Below are 22,947 nucleotides of genomic sequence, written 5' to 3' on the forward strand. Positions count from 1 at the left end.
GTTTCCTTCTGAGGGTAACAGCTTAAGTAGAACTGTCAATACAAGATAGTCAAATATGGAATTCAGAAGAAATCTCTCTACCCAAAAAACACCAAGAATGTGGAACCCAGCACCATGGTGCAGTTAAAGGCAAGAGAAAAGCACCTGAGGCAAAAGAGAATAGATGGTTTCAGTGATAGATTTAGATCAGAAAAGATGGGAGGAAATCAAACAAAGTACAAACATCAACTAGGCTGCTGGTTAGGTCAAATGGATTTGGTCATTTATCCTATGTAACTTCACCATCCTGATATTTTCTCTTATTGTCTAAGAAAATCTATTGAACTCAGTCCTGCATGCACTAAGCGACTGAGCATGCACCTCTGGGGAAAAAAAAAATGAAAGATTCACAACATTTTGACCGAAGACATTTCTCGTCATCCTTTTCAGAAGGCTGCTCATTTATTTTGCAGCTTTCCACAAGCTCTAGACTCCCCAAGCTATGTAAACCCACTCCCAGTATTTAATCTATCAATTGTTTTAAGAATAGAGATCTTATAGTTCTTAATTCAAAGGAAATATGCTTCTAATTGACTAACTTTCTTCTTAAAAAGAGGACAATCCCATCGTGCCGAGAGGATTAAGTTTAATCCAACTTCACTGCACTCCTTCGGGAGGTGCTAGTGTATTGGTAATGTCACAGTAAATCAGAGGTTCAAGCTAAGGCTTAGGGGATAGATATTTCCATCCTACCTTGGCAGCTAATTTGATTTTAAAAGATTCAGTTGCAAGATGAGAAAGTGTACTGTTAATCACTTTAAGGCTCTCGTGGTACAGCGATAGTGATCTCCACCCTGGGCCAGAAGATCCAGTTCCAATTCCAGTTCAAACCCCTAAGGTTTGTGTAACCATCTGTACAGATAATTATTTTAAATCAAACTGTTCCTAAATAAGGGGAACAAAAAACTATAGTACTCCAGTTGTTGTCTCAAGGACTTTTACACAGTTGTGGAAAGACTTGACATTCGTATTACAAACCATTTGTAGTATTGTTTTTATATTTGTTCACAGGACCTGGGTGCCACTGGCTGGGCCAGCATTTGTTACCAAATCCCCAACTGCCCTCTAGGTTTAATGGCTACCACACCATTTTCTTTCCTAGCTGCTTATTGCACCTGCATGTGATGAAATAATTGCGTCCTCAGAAAGCATGACAAATTTCAGTACATGTGGGACATTGTCAGAGCTCTATATGCATGTTAAAGAAATGGGTTCCTGTACTTAAAATAGCTTTAAATTTTAACAAACACAAATACAAAAAATACTGGAAACTGTTTTATTATTTCAGTAATAAGCAATTACTGACAAACATCAATACATAACACATGGACCATCAGTAAATCTGCCAATGTTGTTCACATTCAACTCAAGACTTCATGAAGAAAATTTGTAAAATCACAAAGCCTACACTCCAAGGCAGGGGAATCAAGAATCATGGTTTAAAAAAAATTTAAAATCAGTATGGTGTCAAGAAGTTACCGCTGATCATCAATAAATAAAACCTTTACCATATGCAAGCATGTCTTTCAGTGCATTCCACTCTGACAAGTGTTTTGGATAAACCAGAGACAAAGTTTTAGGTCACAATTCCCACTATCACAAAGTCTTATTTATGAAAAATGATTAATTCAAATGCAGGATTTGAATTGGAAAGTGCTTCGAGAACCTTCCTGGTTTCTCTTGCAGACAGCTATTTCTCTTCTCATATTTTTCTGAACTGTGACACTGATGATAATTGTGTTTAAGTTTCAAAAAGTATTACAGCTATAGTCCATTTTAAAAGTTACTGATCTCAAAAATTTACATCTACACTTCATAGGTGTCGACACATTCAACAGGCTCAATCAACAGCTCAAAATACACTAGTGCCATTCCAGCCCAATTCTTTGTAAACATCTCCAGGATTTCAAAGTGACCAGAAATTACACTCCTTTATCAAACAAGCAACAAATGCTGGAAGAGGTCAACAGTAAAAGTTTAAAATGCACAACTAATTTGCTACCATTTGGTTTTTATCTTAGGAAAGTTCAAATTAATCCCATTTAGTTGACACTCAGCTAGTCCAGATTTAGAGCAGACACGTGCAAGACATTCGAAATGGCACACATTTTCTTTTAAATCGCTATTTGTCTCGTGCGGATTCACAGTTTTTCCACCTAAAGCCACTCTTTCCATTGTATAAAGATTCAGCCTTTGCAGAATAGCTACCAACTGAAACTTAAAAGTGGAACAGATCTAACTACCCTGTAATCCAATATCCCTTAGTGACTACTCAAGAACTCTCACTTTTTCATTTAGTTTGTAATGAATTAGGTAAAGGCATATTTCAAGCCAAGGATTTTGAGCAGCAAGTTCCTATAGAGGCTTGTCAAGTGCACTGAGGGGTCAGCTCAGGCAATAGATTGGATCTTTTCAGAAATCTGTAAAAAGGGGTCAGCCAGCACATTGACACTGAAATAGACCAACAGTAAATCTATACATAATAGAAGTGTAGAGCTGGATGAACACAGCAGGCCAAGCAGCATCTTAACAGCAAAAAAGCTGTTGTTTTGGGCCTAGACCCATCATGGTGGCAGAATCAATAATATTGCAAATGTTATCACCAATGGTTTAATACCCAAAAAAAGTATTTTAAAAAATCAAGACCAGCAAGGCAGTACTCTTGTTTTCCTTTTCAAATATCAGCCAGCTGATTAACTCCGGATACAAAAGCAAGATACCCTAAATCTGGGAAGAATATGCTGAAAATTCTCAGTCAGCATTGGTAGAGGCTGGAACAGAGAAGTTTAGAGCTGTTTCTTGAACATGTGAAAGCCAAAAATTTACAGAATGTGTGTTTTTAATCTTTTATTCCTGGCATTTGTCCTTCACATTCACCATATAGTATCCAAAATATGATTCAATATGTAAAAATACACCAGAATCTTCAGGTATGTCTTCCAATTACAGACTTTGCAGTTTTAGAAAATGTTATCATTTCCTGGATACTCACATATACTTTCACCCAACATAGTGAAAAGTTTTAGAATTTCTGAGGAAAGTAGTATCGTATCTAATGCTTTACCAGTAAAACGGATTTCCAAAAGGTGATAGAACATTTTTATTTTTAAATGCATACAAGGTTCTGCAACATTGAACTTGGCTCAGTGCCCAGGCTCTCGAGTTAAGTCAAAAACTTCAAGATTTCAAGACACAAATGAGACAGATTCAAGTACTGCTGCTTTGTTGAAGGGACCATCTTTCAGATTAAAAATTAGAGAAATCTGTATTTCAAACTGGTAACTGCATTTGTTGCAGAACAATGGCTACATCATTGAAAGACTAAGTTAGCTATAAAGTACTTGAGGACATCCTAAGACAATGAAAACCATATAAACAAAGTTCTTTCTTTCTTTGAAATAAGTTGTACACTTCCTATGAATAGTGATTAATGAAACAGGAAAACAGATCAAGTTCATAAAGTTATTTTGCAAGGTACAAAGAGGAGGAGATTGGCAAGTTAGAGAATTTAAAGAGTGGTCTGCTGCCAGCTGGAAAACATTCCATAATTAGTAAATACACAAGAAGTTCTTTAAACAAAGCATAGATCTACAACTTAGGTAGCCTTGTCGCAGACTCTGGCCAATCATAAACATCTGGAAGGAATGACTCATAGTCCGTCTTCCAAACCTTTGACAGAAAATACTCTTCTTTGTCCTCAGGTTCTGGAAACTCGAATGCCATGTTATTTGCATACAAGTATTCTGCAACCTGTAAACAGATCAAAACAATTGTTATACAGCTTCACATGGCAAGAATACACCATATGTACAAAGTTTTAAGACTGAATTTCTACAAACAGCATTATCTACAATGGAAAGGTAACGGGAAAGAAAATGGCAAAATACAGTTACTGCTAGAAAAATCAGAATACATCACATCATCAATACAACAGGGAGCAATGCCTGCTTCCCAACGGATTACGAGTGTTGTCAAAGAGGCAAAATACAGGGGAACACTCAAAAGCATGCCAGATTATCCTTCACATTTTTTTTTTTAAAAACAGTCCGTGAAGATGTAACTCCCTCCCTACAAGGACAGTACAATAATCACTCTTACCAACGGACTCATGAACGGCTGCATCTGCAGCAGGCAAACTGCTAAAGAGGAAGCCAGGTATGTTTATTCATCTTGTTGGTTCCCTCACCATCTCCTGCAGACCCAGTCTAGCAACTGTGTCTTCTAGGACACGACTAGCTCGATTGGTACTGCTGCTGAGCCACTCTTCATGGTGGACATTGAAATCTCCCACCAAGAATACATTGAGTCCTTGCCACCCTCAGGGCTTCCTCCAATGCTGTTCAACATGGAAGAATATAGATTCATCAGGGGAAGGAGGATGGTATGTGGTAAATCAGCAGGTGGTTTCCTTGTCTGGTGTTTAACCTGAAGCCATTTGACTCTGGACCCTGTGAAGTCAATGTTGAGGGGAGCTCCTTCCAGACAGTACCCCACTGTGCCACCATCTCTGCCAAGTCTATCCTGCTGGTGGGGCATGAAATATCCAGGGATGATGATGATGGGTTTCTGAGACATTGTCCGTATGGTATGATTTCAAGAGAGTACGATGAGGAGGCTGTTGTATGACTAGTTTAAGACAGCCTTCCAAAATTTTGGCATTAGCCACCAGGTGTTAGGAGGTCTTGCAGTTCTTTAGAGCAGTTTCTACCATTGTCTTTTCCAGTGCTGGAGTCAAGGCCATTTCAAAGGGCAGTTGGGAGTCATTGCTGTGGGTGTGGAGTCACATGTAGGCCAGTCCAGGTAAGGATGGCAGAATTCCCTCCAAGGAGGGCATTAGTCATAGAATTTTATGATACAGGACATTGTGGCCGTATCAGCTTGTGAAAGATCTACCTACCTTGTCCCATTCTCGAACCTTATCTTCGCAGCTTTCTAGATTCATTGTTTTCAAAGAGATATCTAGCCTTCTTTGGAAACCCTGTATGGAATCTGCCTCTACCACTCTCCCAGGCAGCACATTCCAACTACTACGCCCACCAAGTCTGGGGGAGCTACAGATAATGAGGAGGATTACCAGAAGATGCAGAGGATATAGATTGGCTGGAGACTTGGGCCAAGAAATGACCGATGGGGATTAACCTGAACAAATGCGAGGCAACACATTTTGGAAGTTCTAATGTGAGGGGAAATATATACTAAATGGAAGAAACACGTAATAGTATTACAGGCATTCAGGTTCACAGTTCCCTCAAAGTGGTAACTGAAATGGATAAAGGTGGTCATGAAGGCATATGTCACGCTTACCTTCATCAGTCAGGACATAGAGTGTACAAACTGGCAAGTCATGTTGCAGCTGTTCAGAACTTTAGTCAGGCCACATTTGGAATATTAGGTACGGTTTGGGTTGCCACACGACCAGAAGGTTGTGGAGGCTTTAGAGGAGATACAAACTGATTTACCAGGATGCTGCCTGATTGGGAGGGTATTAGTGATGAAGAGAGATTGGAAAACTTCAGTTTGTCTTCACTTAAGCAAAGGATGACAGCAACTTGATCGAACATTACAAAATTATGAGGCATGGATAGAATGGACAGTCCAAGTCTTTTTTCCAGGGTAAAAATGTCAATTACTAGGGGCCATAGGTTTAAGGTAAGCAGGGAAGGGAGGAGATGTGAGAAGCAAGTTTTATTTCTAGTCAGAGGAGATGCTAAGTGTCTCCAGGGGGTGGTGGTGAGGCAGACACAATAACGATGTTCACGACGCATCTTAAACGATTACATGAGGGAACAGAGAGATACAGACTGCTTGGAGGCAAATGGTTTCAGTTTAGAAAGCCATCACATGTTAGCCCAAAGGGCCCATTCCTGTACTCCTACTGTTGTTTGTTGGAAATAAAGTGGCAGTAAAAAGAGCCGTGAAACAACTAGTTCATCGTATAAAACAATTTGGTTTATGTATCAAATGCCAGCCTGTTCAGCATTGTTTGCGATCCAAGAATAATTTTTTTGAAAAAGAAGTGAAAAGGGAATAACAGAGGAGAAGAAAATATGGCATCACATTAAATGAAATTATATGTTCAGTTAACAAATTGCAAGAAAGAACTAATTTCTGATACCCATCTAAAATTCTGAAAAATCCAATTAAAAACCTGAAATACACAGAACCAGCTGCCAGCCATTCAAAGCCCTGATCTGTACTGGCACAATAGGTTCTGTTATTGATTAGATCATAAAAAATTTGTCTCACAACTCAGTTACCGGACTTTGTTCCACAATAGTTTAACATTTACCCTTACTTGACAAAAATATCAGCTTTTGATCTTCAAAAACACCATCTCTCAGTCTCTTCAGGAAGTGAGTTCTAGACTTCCGCTAGCCTTTGTTTAAAAAAAAGTGCTTCCTGATATATCTTCACATGGCCTAGTTGTAAACTTTAGGTTAATGGGAGAGTCCAGACAAAGCAGCAGAGGAAATATGGTACATAGAAAATATACACATCCTCCTTATTATCCACTGATTTGTGCTATACATGTATTTGTGCACTCGCAAGGTTGACCTCGGACCCCATTTTGTTTTTCTCACTGCCTTATCTGGTTTGATTGCCCAGCTCTGTGGTACACTGGAGTGTTACAAAGGAGCAGTACCTAAGCTTTGCTATCCATAGGAAATCAGTGCTCCTATCCCCTGTGGATATCAAGGATAAGATGCATTAAATGCCCTAATATTTTAAATATTGCCATTGGATAGTTGCTCAATATTCTACATAAAGCAGTTCATTCAATGCTGTTACTTTCAAACCATCCTAAAGTTTAGCCTTTGAGCCTTGGTATGATTCTCGTGAATATGCCCTTCCAAAAACACATCTTTTCTTAACTTCAACACCTTGAACAAAAACAGTACACAAGATGGAGTCTGGCCAAGGCTTTGTCCAACTTGCTCATTTTTAAAATTTCTAATCCTTTCAGGATACGAAGCAGCTTTCCGTGGTGGATTGTTATTTCAAGTGGTGTTCCACTTGGTGGGCTTGGTCTTGGGACCGTACTGTCTCTTTTATACATGAACATGAGGGGCACAACTGGAAAATTTGCTGTCAGAAGCTGGCCATGTAGTGGATAGCATACAGGTTAGCTGAAAGCTCCAAAATGAAACAGATGGGTTAGGGGAGTGGGCAAGAAAGGGGCAGATGGAGTTCAACACTGATAAGCACGAGGTAATGCATTTAGGGAGATGAAACACTAAAGGTAATGCACATTAAACAGGAATCATAGGTGACAGGAGTAGAAGCAGAGAGAGATCTGGCCATGCAAGTGCACAGGTAGTAATACAGGTAGATAAGATGGTAAAAGGTGACATATGGAATGCTTATTTTCATTGGCAGAGGTATAGAATACACAAGTATGGGATAAAATTATGAAACTGTGTACAAGATACTGATGAGGCCACAACTAGAGTATTATGTGCAGTTCTGGTGCAGGAAAGATGCAATTTACCTAGAGAATGTAGAGAAAATTAACTAGAATGTTGCCCAGGCTGGAGAATTGTAGCTACTAGGTGAGACTGAAGAAATTGGGGTTGTTCCTTGGAACAAAAGGCTGAGGGGTTACAGAGAGACAAAATTGTGAGGTCTAGCGATAGAGTAGACAGAAGGAACATGTCTTCCTTGGCACAGAATTCAAAAACCAGAGGTCATAGATTCAAGCTAAGTGGCACAAGGATTAGAGGGATGTGAGGAAAATCTTTTTTTCAAAATGCAGAGGGTGGTTGATGCCTGGAAATCATTGTCCGAGTTGGTGGTACAGGCACCTTTTAAAATGTACCTAAATGTGCTGGAACCTGCAGGGTTCTGGGCCATGTGCAGGAAAATGGGATTAGAAGGGGCATTGGACTGTATTTTGATCAGCATGGGCAAGATGGGCCAAATGGGCTTCTGTGCTGTATCATTTCTATGGTTCTACAGATGGGATTAATTTAGAATAGTACCACAGATATGGTGGGCTGAAGGCAGTGTTCCTGTGCCACACTGTTCTATAACATTTATTTTGTCTGTATGTCTATTTGTCTAAAGATTCCCAAATTCTTTTGGTCCTCCACAGTTAGTAGTCTCACAATGTCAAGTACACAATATCACAGATTTTTGTAAAAACATAGGAGCTTAGAAAATAAAATTCTATTTAAAAAAACAGTTACAATGTTAGAAAACAAGTACGAGGTTAAAGTCTGTGCCCTCCCATCAAAACAATACATTAATCAATCGAATATGCAGGATGGCTAAAACGCATATCTTAATGTAATTAAAGATACTAACAAGCAATGCACTCCCAGCACTGTGGTGATAATGCTGCTTAGAGGTGTACAGACAAAATGAATCCGGAAACACAACGCTCCGTTTTCTAACCATAGAATTTTACTTCTCTCAAGTGACAGAAGTAAAAATTGGAACCTGCACAACAGATGAGGACCTACATAATAGAGACAACGTAGGTATATGTCCCTTTACATTTTGGTACAAGATTTAAAACCCTTCCACTTTCAGATTAAAACAACAAGGATGCTTACCTTAGCTGCAGTGTGAATGGACACTTTACGGATCTTAGATAAGGGTGGATAAAGGCGCCCTTGGGCTAACTCAACATTGGTCACCTGCTCAGCCAGTGCCTACAGAAAAATTACATGAGGAACTGTAAGACAATAAAGTACTCTTTTACCATACCACAGGTTTAATGGATTTCAGAAGAGTACTGCTGACAGTCTCCCACAGAGCAAATATTTTCAACTTTAAAGCAATTATTTCTGATCATTGAACTCAATTTTAGCATTACACATTTATTATATTGTCAATGTACCAGCCTGCAACTTTAATTCTAAGCTGGCAGCAAGTAACAGAAATTTATGCCACCGAGTGTAATGAAGCAGCACTGGCTTTCAGAATTAATTTTGCATTTGTCAACAGGCCTCACGTTTGCCCACAACACCCCCGTACAAGGGCTTAAGATTTTTAGTTTCCTCTTTCCTGTAAGTAATCGTCAATCTTTATCCAGTGGGAAAACCTACAGTGGCTTTTGTGCTTAGAAACACTCAAGTTGAAAGCAGGTTCCTGTTACATCACAGGGACTAGACATGTAAATGTTTAGCAACACAAATTTAGCTTTGAGCAGTGGACTAGTCAGTTTCTTGGTAACTTTAAATGTGCAGTTTATACTCTCTGTTGGGCTCTTGTTGTGAATGTTTATGGGTTGGAAGGAATAACATTAGAATTGCTTGGAAAATGTTTGGTCGGGGAGGGGTGGTGGGGGGGGCGGGTGGGAGAGAAAGAAGCGTGCATGGTCTCTTTAAAAGATGATGTGCTTTTCTATGCTTGTAAGTTTTAAGTCTGCAGGCAGATGATGCAGCGTTCTTGAAATTGAAACATTATAAAATCAATCAAAATAGTTGTACTGTTAGCAGGCAAATTTTCAAATTTGGAGATAGCAGTCAGAGACAACACAGTGTGGGGCTGGAGGAACACAGCAGGCCAGACAGCAGAGAGCAGGAAAGTTGACATTTTGGGTCAGGACCTTTGTTCAGAAGTGGGAATGGGGAAGGCAGCTGGGAAATAAATAGGTGGGAGGAGGAGTGGGTAAATGGAATGGTAAGAGGTGAAGGCAGGTAGGGAGTGGTGGGGCTGATGGTTGAGAAATGATGGGCAGGTTGTGTCAGGTCAAGGAGGTGAGAAGGAAGATGGGTGGGGCTGGGCAAAGGTCGATGGGACGGTGATAGGTTGGATGTAGGTAGAGGGTAGTAGGGATTGATCGGTTGGAAGGATAAGGCAGGTAGGTGGGGAAGAAGACGGACAGGTTGTGTCAGGTCAAGGAGGCCAAAGATGAGAGGGAGGGTTAGATATGGGATGAGGCCAGGGGTGGGGAGATTTTAAAACTGGTGAATTCCACATTTAGGCCATCAGGCTGTAGGCCTCTGAGGCAGAACATGAGGTTTGCTTCTGCAGTTTGTGTGGGATGTCACTGTGGCATTGGAAGAGGCCCAGGACAGGCAAGTCACAAAAGTGAGTGGGAGGGGAGTTAAAACGGTTGGCAACCCCAAGATGTTGTCATTTGTTGCATACAGAACACAGATGCTCTCCAAAATGGTCTCAGTCTACGCTTGGTCTCACTGGATGTAGAGGAGGCCACATCATCTTCACTATCCCCACAGACCTCGCTGTCACCAAGGGTGACCGGTCAGTCCTCAGCAAAGGACTCACCTTCATTCCCCTATGCCCACACAATGAGTTCTGTTCATGTTTGGATGTCAAACTCTTCTTCGCTGCCTCCACACGTAGTTCTTTAGCCAGGAGTCTAAATCACCCCCTGCAGACCCCTTCTCCAGCCTCCAATAAACCTCATCCTCCTGTACACCCCTTCAAGACCTCCTACCCTTCCTTGGCCTCTTCATTTCCAAATCGATCACTTCAATCTCTCCAACCTCCCCTCCACTCCAATCCTAACATGGTCCAAACCACAGATAAGGGGAGTGGGGAATAGCAGAGTCGCAGGATGGCACTCTGACCTTTATGTATCACCAAAGCCAGACATCAACTCTGACACCACCTCATTCCGTCCTCTTATGATCCCACCAGTGACCACCAAACATCTTCGACACCACCCACGCCCTCCACCTCTCCAAGACTGCCAATTCCCCAGCCCCCAACACATCTTCACTATGGACAGCCGGTCCCTGTATACTTGTATCCGCCACACAGACGGCCCTAAAAGCCCTCCCTCTCCCATAGTCCCAGCCAGTCCTTCATCTGCTTAACGGAACTTGTCCTTACCCTGAACAATTTCTCCTTTAACTCCTCTCTTCCTACAGACTAAGGGGGTGGCCATGGCCACCGACATGGGTCCAAGCTATGCCTGCCTCTTCAGAGGATACATGTCCTTTTTCCGCTGTTACCCGAGCACCATCCCCCACTTCCTCCTCCTCTATATTGAACAGCGTATCAGCACTGCCTCAGGCGCTCACGAAGAGCTTGAACAGTTCATCAACTTTACTAACACCTTTCATCCCAACTTCAAATTCACATGGGCGATCTCCCAAACCTCCATCTCCTTCCAGGACCCCTCTGTCTCCCTCTCAGCTAAGTGCCCCAACACCAACATCTATTTCAAAGTCCACCAACTTTCATAGCTACCTGAACTACACCTTTCACCCAACCTCCTGCAAGAATTCAATCCCTTACTCCCAATTTCTCCGCCTCTGCTCCCAACATGGAGCGTCCCACTCCCGGACATCCCACATGTCCTCTTATTTCAAGGACCGCCTATGGTGATCAAAAATGCCCTCAACCGCATCTCTTTTGATTCCTGCACTTCTGACTTCAAAACCCCTCCCCAATTACAATAAAGACAGAACCCCCGGTCCTCACACCTCTCCACCAACCCCCGCATCATTCTCCGTCACTTCTGCCATCTGTAGTCTGACCCAACATCCAAAAGAGATATTTCCCTCCACACCATCTGCCTTTTGTGGGACTGCTCACTCTGCAACTCCCTCGTCTGCTCCACACTCCCCAATAACCCCAGCACACCTGCAACCACAAGAAGTGCTACACCTGCCCCTACACCTTCCCCCCTCACCTACATTCAAAGCCCAAAGTTAACCTTTCATTTTCGACAAAGGTTCACCTGTACATCCTCCAACTTGGTCTACTGTATCCATTGCTCCCAATATGGCCTCCCCTACAAGGAGACCAAACATGGACCCTGGGATCATTTTGCAGAGCACCTGTGTTCTATAAGCAACAAATGACAATAGCTTCCGATCGCCAACCATTTCAATTCTCTTCCCACTCCCTGGGCGACACGTCCATTCTGGGCCTCCTCCACTACCACAATGACACCACATGTAAATTGGAGGAGCAACACCTTCTATTCTGCCTCAGAAGCCCACAGCCCAACGACCTAAACCTAAAGATCACCAGCTTTAAAATCTCCCCACCACTGGTCGCATCCCGTATCCAACCCTCCCTCTCATTCCTACCTCCTTGAGCTGACAACTTCCCCAACTATCCACCCTACCTTTCACACTAACCAACCCCCATTACCTGCTACGTTCATCCAACCTAACGCCAGCCCACCCCCAGCTCTCCTCTATTTCCCAACTACCTGCCACCTCCCCATTTCTGAAGGGTCCTGACCTGAAACGTCAACTTTCCTGCTGCTCTGATGCTGCCTGGCCTGCCGTGCATCCTGTGAAAAATTTTGCATCTCCAAATTCAAATATTCCAGTTTATTTTGTTTCCACAAACCTTTGCAGCTGCCAAGAAAACGTGACTGCTGATCGTACGAACCCCAACAAGAATTACAGCCAGTGCCACACCTGCAAATAACAAGAACAATTTCAGTGAGAGTCATCTGATTGGATAAGTAGCAGGCAGGAATTCTGCATAGACATTTATGTTTTGAGAAAACAAAATAGAATGCAGTATCCCACAATACCAGAAGTTTGTAGTTCAAATCAGTGTCCTTCAAACAGGACTGGATGATGTTAGACGGATAACAGGCTTTAAGAAAGATGCATTTGGGGTCAGTGCTACTGCTAGATGGAATGCTGTGTGCACACAAACAAAACAAAAATCAGAGTGTCATTACTAACCTCACATTCAGCAGTAAAGTGCTGTGCGTTACTGGTAAATGTAAATAAAGCTGTGATAGCTAAAGTAGTATATATGCATTTTGGAAAAATTATTCCAGCCAGAAAATGCAGAGGGCCCCAGAACTGACATTGCTGCCAAAACGTTTAAAGCTTCTCCTCTGGGTAACTGCAACCTGATTATACAGAACACTCAAAATTTGAAATTAATCTCTCTGTCAGGAGTTAATTATTTTACATTCAATTATCAAAATGCCACGGTGGGTAGTGGAGCTAGAGACTATGGAATATTTGATTTAAAACGAGATTGCTATTATCACAGCACGGATTTTTGAATTAGAAATATTTTGCACAAAAACCATTGGATAGTTTCAGTTACCATCAAAAGTTGGTGAAGTCATGGCTGCAACTAGGCGCCCCAGTTCTGGGCGCCCTATTATAGGAAAGATGTGGATGCTTTGGAGAGGGTTCAGAGGTGGTTTACCAGGATGCTGCCTGGACTGGAGGGCTTATCTTATGAAGAGAGGTTGACTGAGCTCGGTCTCTTTTCATTGGAGAAAAGGAGGAGGAGAGGGGACCTAATTGAGGTATACAAGATAATGAGAGGCATAGATAGAGTTGATAGCCAGAGACTATTTCCCAGGGCAGAAATAGCTAGCACGAGGGGTCATAGTTTTAAGCTGGTTGGTGGAAAGTATAGAGGGGATGTCAGAGGCAGGTTCTTTACGCAGAGAGTTGTGAGAGCATGGAATGCGTTGCCAGCAGCAGTTGTGGAAGCAAGGTCATTGGGGTCATTTAAGAGACTGCTGGACATGCATATGGTCACAGAAATTTGAGGGTGCATACATGAGGATCAATGGTCAGCACAACATTGTGGGCTGAAGGGCCTGTTCTGTGCTGTACTGTTCTATGTTCTATGTTCTATGTTCTAACTATGTACTCGTGCAGATGGATTACAGGTCCCATATTTAATGATAATGCCATGCATTAGGAATAAACACTGAAACAAAGTTCCATGATAGGGTGGGAGACAGGAGAAATTAAATGGTAACAGAGATAATGGTACTATGCAACAGGTGGGTGGTAATGGGACAAGTAAAGAAACAAACAAGAGGAAGTGCAAATGGAAAGTATCCTCATGCTTTCCACCCCACAACAGATTTTTCCTCATTTCACCCTTAGCTCTCCTCTGTCCTCAGTTATAACGATCTTTATTTTATTCCAGTTCTGATAGAAGATCACAAACATTAAGCTTTTACACCAGTCCTCTACACTCCTGCTTCTAACCAAAGTACTTCAGCATTTTCTGCTTTTATTCCACGTAACTAAGTTCAGACAATATTTCTGGTTAGATTTTCATTGGAGAGACCTCCCATTGCACAGAAGGATTTTCTAAGTTAATTGTGAATTAGATAGTTTTACGTTAGAGTGCTGCAATTTCTGGTTTTATAAAATCAGTAAAAATATCTCTGCAGTATTTGAATGCTCCTTTCAGTTTCCTTTTTGGGTCTATTGTCCAGTGCAGCTTTACATGTCAAAGCAGAACAAAATCTCCAGTTGAACAAAAACAAATCCAAAATGATCGAAAACTGAATAAAAGTGAGACCTGAAAATAATAAAGTAAAAATAACCATATATCTCTCCACTTGCAAAAATCAACATCCATAAATACCTGGATGGTTAACAAAAGCAAAAAGGAGAAATAAATATGTATTTATTATGCATGAAGGCAAGTTTGGTAGAACAAAAAGAGAAAAATGCACCAAACCTGCGCTTTTTGTAACTACTGGATCTCAAAGCACTTTGCAGCCAGAGATACTTTAAGTGTACTAATTGTAGAAAACACAGTAGTCAAAACAAACTTTCATGAACACAATATGACTAACTAACCCATTTTTGTTGATTGCGAAATAAATACTAGGGTAACTCTCCTGCTGTTCAAAGGAAGATCATGGGACTTTTTTTACATCCACCCAATCAGGCCAGGAGGGCCTGGACTTAATGTCTCTTCTAAAAGACATCAACAATACATTGTTTCCACAGTACTGCCTTGGAAAGTCAGCCTTGATCTTTTTGTATTCATGCCTCGGAGCGAGGCTTGAACTTGAAAAACCTAGGAGATTAGATGGCAAGCCTGCCACTAACTAATAGGTATTGCACTAATTCAGGCAGAGAATCTTAAAATATAGACCATGTTAACTGCTTTATGTTATCTACCTAGACTCTCAAAAGGCCTTTGATATGGTGCCTCATGGGAGGCTGCTGAGCAAGGTGAGGGCCCATGGTATACCAGGTGAGCTATTGTCTTGGATTGAGGATTGGCTGTCTGACAGAAGGCAGAGAGTTGCGATAAAAGTCTCTTTTTTGGAATGGCAACCGGTGACGAGTGGTGTCCTGCAGGGTTCAGTGTTGGGGCCACACCTGTTCACCTTATACATTAATGATCTGGATGAAGGGTCTGGGGTCATTCTGGCGAAGTTTGCCGATGATACGAAGATAAGCGGACAGGCAGGTAGTACTGAGGAGGTGGAGATGCTGCAGAAAAATTTAGAGTTTAGGAGAGTGGTCCAGGAAATGGTTGATGAAATTCAATGTGAGTAAATGTGAGGTTTTGCACTTTTGGGAAAAAAAAGAAAAAAAAACAGGTTTGGACTATTTTCTAAATGGTGAGAAAATTCGTACAAAGGGATCTGGGAGTGTTGGTCCAGGATTACCTGCAAGTTAACTTGCAGGTAGAGTCCGTGATTAAGAAAGAGAATGTAATGTTATCGTTTATCTCAAGAGGATTGGAAAACGAGAGCAGCGACGTGCTTCTGAGACTTTATACAGCTCTAGTTAGGCCCCATTTAGAATACTGTGTTCAATTTTGGGCCCCACACCTCAGGAGGGACATACTGGCCCTGGAGCGTGTCCAGCAGAGATTCACACAGATGATCCCTGGAATGGTAGGTTTAACATATGATGAATGGCTAAGGATCCTGGGACTGTACTCATTAGAGTTTAGAAGGTTGAGGGGAGATCTAATAGAAACTTACAAGATAATGTATGGTTTAGAAGGGGTGGGTGCTGGAAAGTTGTTTCCGTTAGGCAGGGAGACTAGGACCTGTGGGCACAGCCTTAAAATTAGAGAGGGTAAATTTGAAAACGGAAATGAGATGACATTTCTTCAGCCAGAGTGTGGCGGGCCTGTGGAATTCATTGCCACGAAGTGCAGTGAAAGCCGGGACGTTGGATGCCTTCAAGGCAGAGATCGACAAATTCTTGATTTCACAAGGAATCAAGGGCTACGGGGAGAGTGCAGGGAAGTGGAGTTGAAATGCCCATCAGCCATGATTTAAATGGTAGAGTGGACTTGGTGGGCCAAATGGCCTTACTTCCACTCCTGTGTCTTATGGTCTTATTATTTGCAATAGAGAGCAACAAATAAGTTTATTCTCAGAATACAACAGGCAGTCGTGACCGAGTTAACTAAATATATCTGACAATATTGGAGACACCAAACCATAATAGTTAAGTCAGCACAAGTACAGACACACCATACTAACCAGGGAAGATATAAGCATTATTTCCTTGTCCTGGTTGAAATACACGTCCATCCGGTAGAGTAACTGAGTCAAATGGACTACCGCTGGCAAAAAGGCACCTTCCCTATAAAACAGGCAATTAAAAAAACAAATATAGCATCTAAAGATGTAAGCAAATTTGCCATTTAATTTCATGATTTCCAAGCGCAAGTCATGTTTAGGGTTTTTTTTTTAAATATCACAAATGTTTGAAAAAGAGAAAAGCTACATTTAAGTGTCAGGGTATTTTAAGGGAAGTGTAACCATGCAAGTTGTGTGCTTTAAAAATATACAGCAAGGCAAAAGGCATTTAAAACACTCGCCACAGCCCAACTGAGTTCAGGAACTAAAATTAAGATTAGACAAACTGACTTTTCAACAATTGAAAGCAAGCAAACAAATTGTTGCCAAAACTCAGCAAGTCTGGCAGCATCTTTGGGAAGAAAGCAGTTAGCATTTTGAGTCTAACAATGTTCCATCAGAACTGATAGCAGATAGGAAAAACTGGGTATTTAAACTGCACGAGGTTTGACTGTGCTTAAAAAGCAACCAATGTTGTAACAGAAATGAAAACAAAATTTTGGAAAAAAATCGTAGCAGGTCTGGTAACATCTGTAGAGACTACAGTCTTAACATTTCGGATCCAGCAATCCTTCTTCAGAATTGAAGAGTTTTTTTAGCAATTTGTTTTGTTTCTGATTTCCAGTGTCTGTAGCTCTTTGGGTTTTTTTCAATGTCACAATGGGACTGGGTATAAAAACCATGATGGATGTAATCAGGCTTCAAAAAGTTATTGTTGAACTCCCAAGCAGAAAATGAGATACTGCGTATTTTACTTCGTAGTTCAGCAACTGTAACAATTTGGTTGACTCTTTCTCCTGCTTAATGATATCACTGTTGCTCTGTGCTGTTTGATCTCCTTGATTTTGGCGTAAATTTACATCAACATTGGGAAAGATTAAGCCCAAGTCAGAGATTGTTAGATTTTTGCAGCTTTGCTCTAGAATAGCAGCAAGCAGCATCACTTTGCTGCTGAAACAAAATCTGTGCCATTATTTAATCAATCAATCTAGACAAGCCACTTATGCAGCAACAAAATGTGTTCATTATTTTGTACAATAAGAAAGTTAGTTGTACTGATTGAAGTAAGTGGGTTTCAGCATACTATTTTGACAAATGTTGTTCACTTGCTTCATTTCTGGTCTTAGTGTTTACTCAGCCCACTTTCAAAAGAACCAAAGGCACATACATAAATGTGTGTTTAACACGAGTATCCAGTCAAAACAGGAAGAGAAATGACCAATACATTCTGGATTATGTCACCAAATGGTCTGATATTGAGATACAGAGACACATCCCAAAGTACAAGAAACAAACCACTTGCACAAGTAACTGGCACTTATGTAAATCCAAGGCGAGACAATCAAACAGTTGGGACATTTTGTTTAACTAACATCTGTAGTGCAAAAAGCCACAAGATGTTTTGTGGAAATAATGTAAAACAAAAAAAACTTAAGATTAAGGAGATGGGGCAGATAGCCAACTATTTAGACACAAGGAAGATTTTAAGGAGTTTTAAGTGGAAGAAAAATTTAGGAGAGAAACAAAAAAAAAACAAGAGGATAGATCGAGAGAAGATGTTCCAGAGCTTAAATCTTTTGCAGCTTGCTACACAGAAACCCATGGAGGACACTCAAGATTTCTAACAGGCAAGAATATGTCCAAGGCTTGAGAGACGAGGAGATTACAGAGATAGCAAAGAGCGAGGCATTCTTCAAAGAGGCATCAGACATGTTGGTCAGCAAGAACCAGACCCATGGCCGATTTCTCAGCAAAGGCATCAAGGGAAGGAGTTCATTCAGCTGCACCATTTCAGGGGTCAACTTGAGCACAGGATGGAGCCCATTAAGACATGCAAGGAAATTCTTATATGCAGCTTTGGATTCAAACACAGCAAACATATAATATCCAAAATCCAACTAAAAACTATTAATCCTGCCAAAAAGCAAAAAAAATTACACTGTTGAACCTGCAGTTAAGCATTTAGTAATGGGGATCTGGGAACACACAATGGTTATTCTAAAATCAATTATTACTCAACACGTTTATGGAGGTGATATGGAATCATTTGCCAGACAAAAGGACAAAGATAAATTTAGGACAATTTACAATCTAATTGTGTATTTGATTACATGCTTAAATCACCAGAGTAGGGTCTGAATTATACAATATATAAAAATTACAGGAGGAATGGAGGGATGATATCAATTGATTAAACTACTGAACTGAAAAATCACAGATGGCATAAACTGGATTTATTTCTTCCCTCAAGAGAACTTGCCATATCGAGTTTAAAAATTGATTGTTCTGTCACTGTGGCTTGAGTGGCAGTACACTCTTGTCTCAAAGTTTCAATGTTCTGGTTTAAGTCTCAGGTCAGGGTTTGAGCATAAATGTCAACAGATTCCACTGAATTATTCTACTTTGGAGGAAGGTGCCATCCCCGAGAATGCGATGCCACCAAAATCTCTTCTGTCCTCCGGTGAATGTAAAAGATCCTAAAGGAATGGTACTATCTTAAAGAAGCACAGTGGATTTATTCATGTTTTGGCCCTTACGGATCCCTCAATCAGCATCACAAAAAACAGATTAACTGGTCACCATTGCATTGCTCTATGCAAATTGTCTGCTATTTCCTACATTACAACAGTTACTGTATTTCAAAATGTACTTCATTGTAAAAGTCTTTAAGACAGCTGGTGTCATAAAAAAAGCACAAATGTAAAATGCAAGTCTTTGTTTTTCGAAGGCAAATGAGGGAAGAACATAATTTGTCCACAATACCTCGGTTAAAGTATATGCATCCTCTGCAGTACATTCAGCTTTCTCTGTTGGATTACTCAGTGCAAAAATTATAGGTCGTTCGTTAATCCTTCCCATGGCATTAATCACATCTTTGCTGAACAGTCTTCCAGCACCTGCTACCCCTATCAAAAACAAATTGAACAAAGTCAATCTTTGTTGGGAGATGTGGGGAGAGGGGCGAGATGGAGGGAGAGGGGTGAGACAAAAAAAAATTGGGGGGACCTGCAAGTCAGAACAGCTCATATTTTGACCATCAAGATGAGTAATTTATAATACATCAACTTCACTGTGTCATCTTTTTGGTTTACACTATTAATTTTAAACATTTTCACTTTATACAGAAATTGTTGAAGTTAGGATCAATGCAAGAATTAATGTCTCAAGCATTTTATCAAGTCACAGTACAATTTTTGAACATGATTTTTGCTGGAATTTAAATTTCTTTGTCATAGAACGGTTTAAACTCATACAGAAGATGAAACACAGAACACATGAAAGATTTGAAATTTTAACAAAAACAAGCTTACAAGAATATTGAAGTTGCAATAATTAACATTTATTTTGATTTTTTAAAATTATGTTCAATTGCAAAAAAAGTTGAGGATAACAACAATGTTTAAATGCTGTTTGAATATTTATTCTAAGTTGTGTTTTCTGCAGGAGTAAATCATTTTAAATAATATCCCAAACACTGACTCTGCTCCTAGATCCAGTTTCTGCACCAGGAGGATATTAATATTCTTAAGTTATTTCACAAGATAACAGGCATAAATATCTTTCAAAAATAATTGTATACAGTCTTTAATGCGAGTATAATAGTTACACACATACTGGAAGAAATTCTGGTTTAAAAAACTGAGTGGAGAATTTACAAGTTTATTTTTAGAAGCAGAAAATGAGCAAGAACATAACACAAAAACAGAAGTTTTAAAGAAATAGACAAGAATGAAAAAAAAAGCTAGTGTGGTCCTTTGTAGGGGATGAAGGGGTGTGGGTGGGAAACACAGGAAACAAAGCAAAGTTGATACTGTGGAATAATGGGTAAAACTACAGAAGTGAAAAGCTGACTAGAAATTCCAATGGAGTTGCAGGTCATAAAGGCTTGGACTTTACAATACTTTCAAGATCTTCATAGAAGACAGATGTTTGTGATGGAGTGTGACTTAATAACTCTGAATTATCACTTTAAAATATATACAATTACGCCAATAGCAAAAAACACTTGGGACTGCTGCAGTTCACAATCTCCAAGAGCAGTGTTCTTCTGTTCAACATTGAGATTGTACCTCTTGTTAAAGAAAAGTTCTTAATACACTTCCATGAGCACCATTTGAAATTAAATCTAAGCAGCAGCAAATGAAGCCATTTCCATATATTCTATTGTAGGTTTTACCACTTACCAATAATAGCAGTGGGCTGTAAAGTATTAACTACATCCAGAAATGTCTCAATTTTCTGATCAGGTGCAGTGTGGACATAAGGTTCTTGGTGCTTATCAATCGGCTGCAATCGACCCTATAGTCGAAAGCAGCACTGTTAGAATTTGACTGCAACATTCATTCTCAGTTAATTGATAATCGAGGGACAGTTAAAGGTTTCTTTTTAAATAAATATAAGCTATATGCTCGTTTCTCTCCCTCTGGATTTTCTAAAGACATACACCATCAATAATCCAGATAATGATGAATAAACAAGTACCTGATAATTTACATATAATAACCAATGTAATTCAAAGTGTTTTAAGATATTTCAGGATAGGTGTTTTCTGCTTTTGGATGATAGGCTATAGTGACATTTCTGCACTAATCATCTGGTATGCAGAACTAGGAATTCAGGCAATTGATATTTATACGGAAAATATAAAAGAAAGTTATCTATAATTTTCCAGAAACCACAGAACAGATGGCATTAAATGTAACCACTTAAAATAATTCAACTGCGCCTATCACTGCATATTTTGTACTTGCACATAATTCAGAGGGAGAGTAACAAACAACCTTGGCACAGATTCAATTCTCCTTTTAAATAATTTGTTCATAGCCAATCTAATCAGGAGGAAATAATTCCTCTCAATGCTTGCAAATACTCAACTATTTTTGTAATCAATTTCCTCAAGCAAAGGAAGTTAATGTTAACTCAAGTTATAGATATTTTGATAAGTTTTTCATAACTTTTGATATCCAGTTTTGGAGGTATTACACTGGCATTTTTGGTTGTCTTTCAAACCATATTTTGAGATGGTGAAGCATTTGAAATATGCAGGATAACAAACATCTCAACTTTTGAATTGTTCATTTCCAAACAAGTTACTTCTGGTAATTTATCAACAACTTACTTTGGAAGAAATATGGTGGCACATAATTGAAATTCAAATATATTGACCCTCCTCTTTGAGCACAAGAAATAAGAGGAGTAGACTATCAAGTCCCTCAAGTCTGTGCCACAATACCACAAAACCATGGCTGATTGGACCCAGACCTTGAATCTTCTTTCATGTCAGCTCATCATACCTCCTCTTCAAATGCTGGTCATATCTCCGGAATAGAAAATCCCAGGCTTCACAACTCTCTGGGAGAAGTTATTTTGTATCTCAGCTTTAAATCAGCACTCTTATTTTACAAATATGTCCTCCCCACTCCCAAAATGAGACTCTCCTTAATTTCTCAGAGTTTCGCCATGAGACCACAAGACCCAAGTGCTTAAGTGGACCCAATGAGTTGGCCTCCACAGCTTTCTGCAGCAATGAGTTCCACGGACGCATCACCATCTGGGTGAAGAAATTCCTCACTTCAATTCTGAAGGGTCATCCCTTCACTCCAAGGCTGAGCCCTTAGGTCTTAGTCTCTCCCACTAGTGGGAACAAGCCCTTCACCCCAGGATCTTTCTTGCATCTCCCCTCTGGACCCCTTCCAGCACCAGCAAGTCCTTCCTTGGATACAAGGCCCAAAACCACTCAATACCGCAAAAGCATTTTGACCAGAGTCCTATATAACCTCAGCTGTGCTTTTCTGCTTTTGTATTCGAGCTATCTTGAAATGAATGCTAAAGTTGCATTTGCCTTCTGAACTGCGAACTGAATTTAAATGTTAACGATAAGATTTTTCAGAACAGATTTGAGGCTCGGATTGTGGGTGTTGAGGTTGGTTGGCTCGCTGAGCTGGTTTGTTGTTCTGCAGACATTTCATTGCCATGCTGGGTAACATCCTCAGTGCAGCCCCTGTGGGAGCACCAGTGTGTTTTCCTGCCCGTGAACTCTGGGGTCCATTGTGATGGATTGCCTCACTTCTGGTTTACTTTCATAGTGGAGTATATATGGGGGTCGAGTTCTGTGTGTTTATTGATTGCTTTCTTTGTGGAGTACCAGGCTTCTCGGAATTCCTGTGCCCGTCTTTCCTTAGCTTGTCCCAGGATTTTGGCGTTGTCCTAATAGAATTGGTTGCTCTCCCTATCCATGTGAGTTGAGAAGAGTGTCCACACAATCCCATATCAACCAGACGACAACTGCTCACCCGAACCAAAGGCCCACTCCCCACCATGGACAGGACCAATGTCATCTATAAGATCCCCTGCAGAGTTTGAAAAACAGTACACATGGGATTAACAGGAAGGAAACTAACAAGGGTAGACGAACAACAACTGGCTACAAAAAGACATGGTCGATACTCATAACGGTGTGAAGCTGGACAAACACAGCAGGCCAAGCAGCAGAGGAGCAGGAAAGTCTGATGTTTCGCGTCAAGATCCTTCTTCAGAAATGGGGGTGGGGAAGGGGATTCTGAAATAAATAGGGAGACAGGGGGAGGCGGATAGAAGATGGATAGAGGCGAAGCTAGGTGGAGAGGAGACAGACAGGT

The 22,947-nt window shown here is 40.5% G+C and overlaps 1 protein-coding gene across 3 annotated transcripts in view; it reads right to left on the reverse strand.

Annotated features, from left to right (window-relative positions):
- Positions 1-1,301: 1,301 nt before the first annotated feature.
- me2 (malic enzyme 2, NAD(+)-dependent, mitochondrial) overlaps positions 1,302-22,947 on the reverse strand; it is an 81,856-nt gene continuing 60,210 nt past the window's right edge. For all 3 annotated transcript variants that reach the window (XM_059649670.1, XM_059649663.1, XM_059649665.1), the window contains 6 exons: positions 20,494-20,608; positions 19,073-19,215; positions 16,211-16,313; positions 12,322-12,392; positions 8,595-8,693; positions 1,302-3,789 (listed from right to left, as the gene is read on the reverse strand). In XM_059649670.1, the coding sequence (XP_059505653.1) occupies positions 3,628-3,789; positions 8,595-8,693; positions 12,322-12,392; positions 16,211-16,313; positions 19,073-19,215; positions 20,494-20,608 (693 nt within the window). In that variant the 3' untranslated portion in view covers positions 1,302-3,627. The remainder of the gene's footprint in view (positions 3,790-8,594; positions 8,694-12,321; positions 12,393-16,210; positions 16,314-19,072; positions 19,216-20,493; positions 20,609-22,947) is intronic.

Source organism: Stegostoma tigrinum, chromosome 1 (genome assembly GCF_030684315.1).
Source record: "Stegostoma tigrinum isolate sSteTig4 chromosome 1, sSteTig4.hap1, whole genome shotgun sequence".
Classification (NCBI taxonomy): Eukaryota; Metazoa; Chordata; class Chondrichthyes; order Orectolobiformes; family Stegostomatidae; genus Stegostoma; species Stegostoma tigrinum.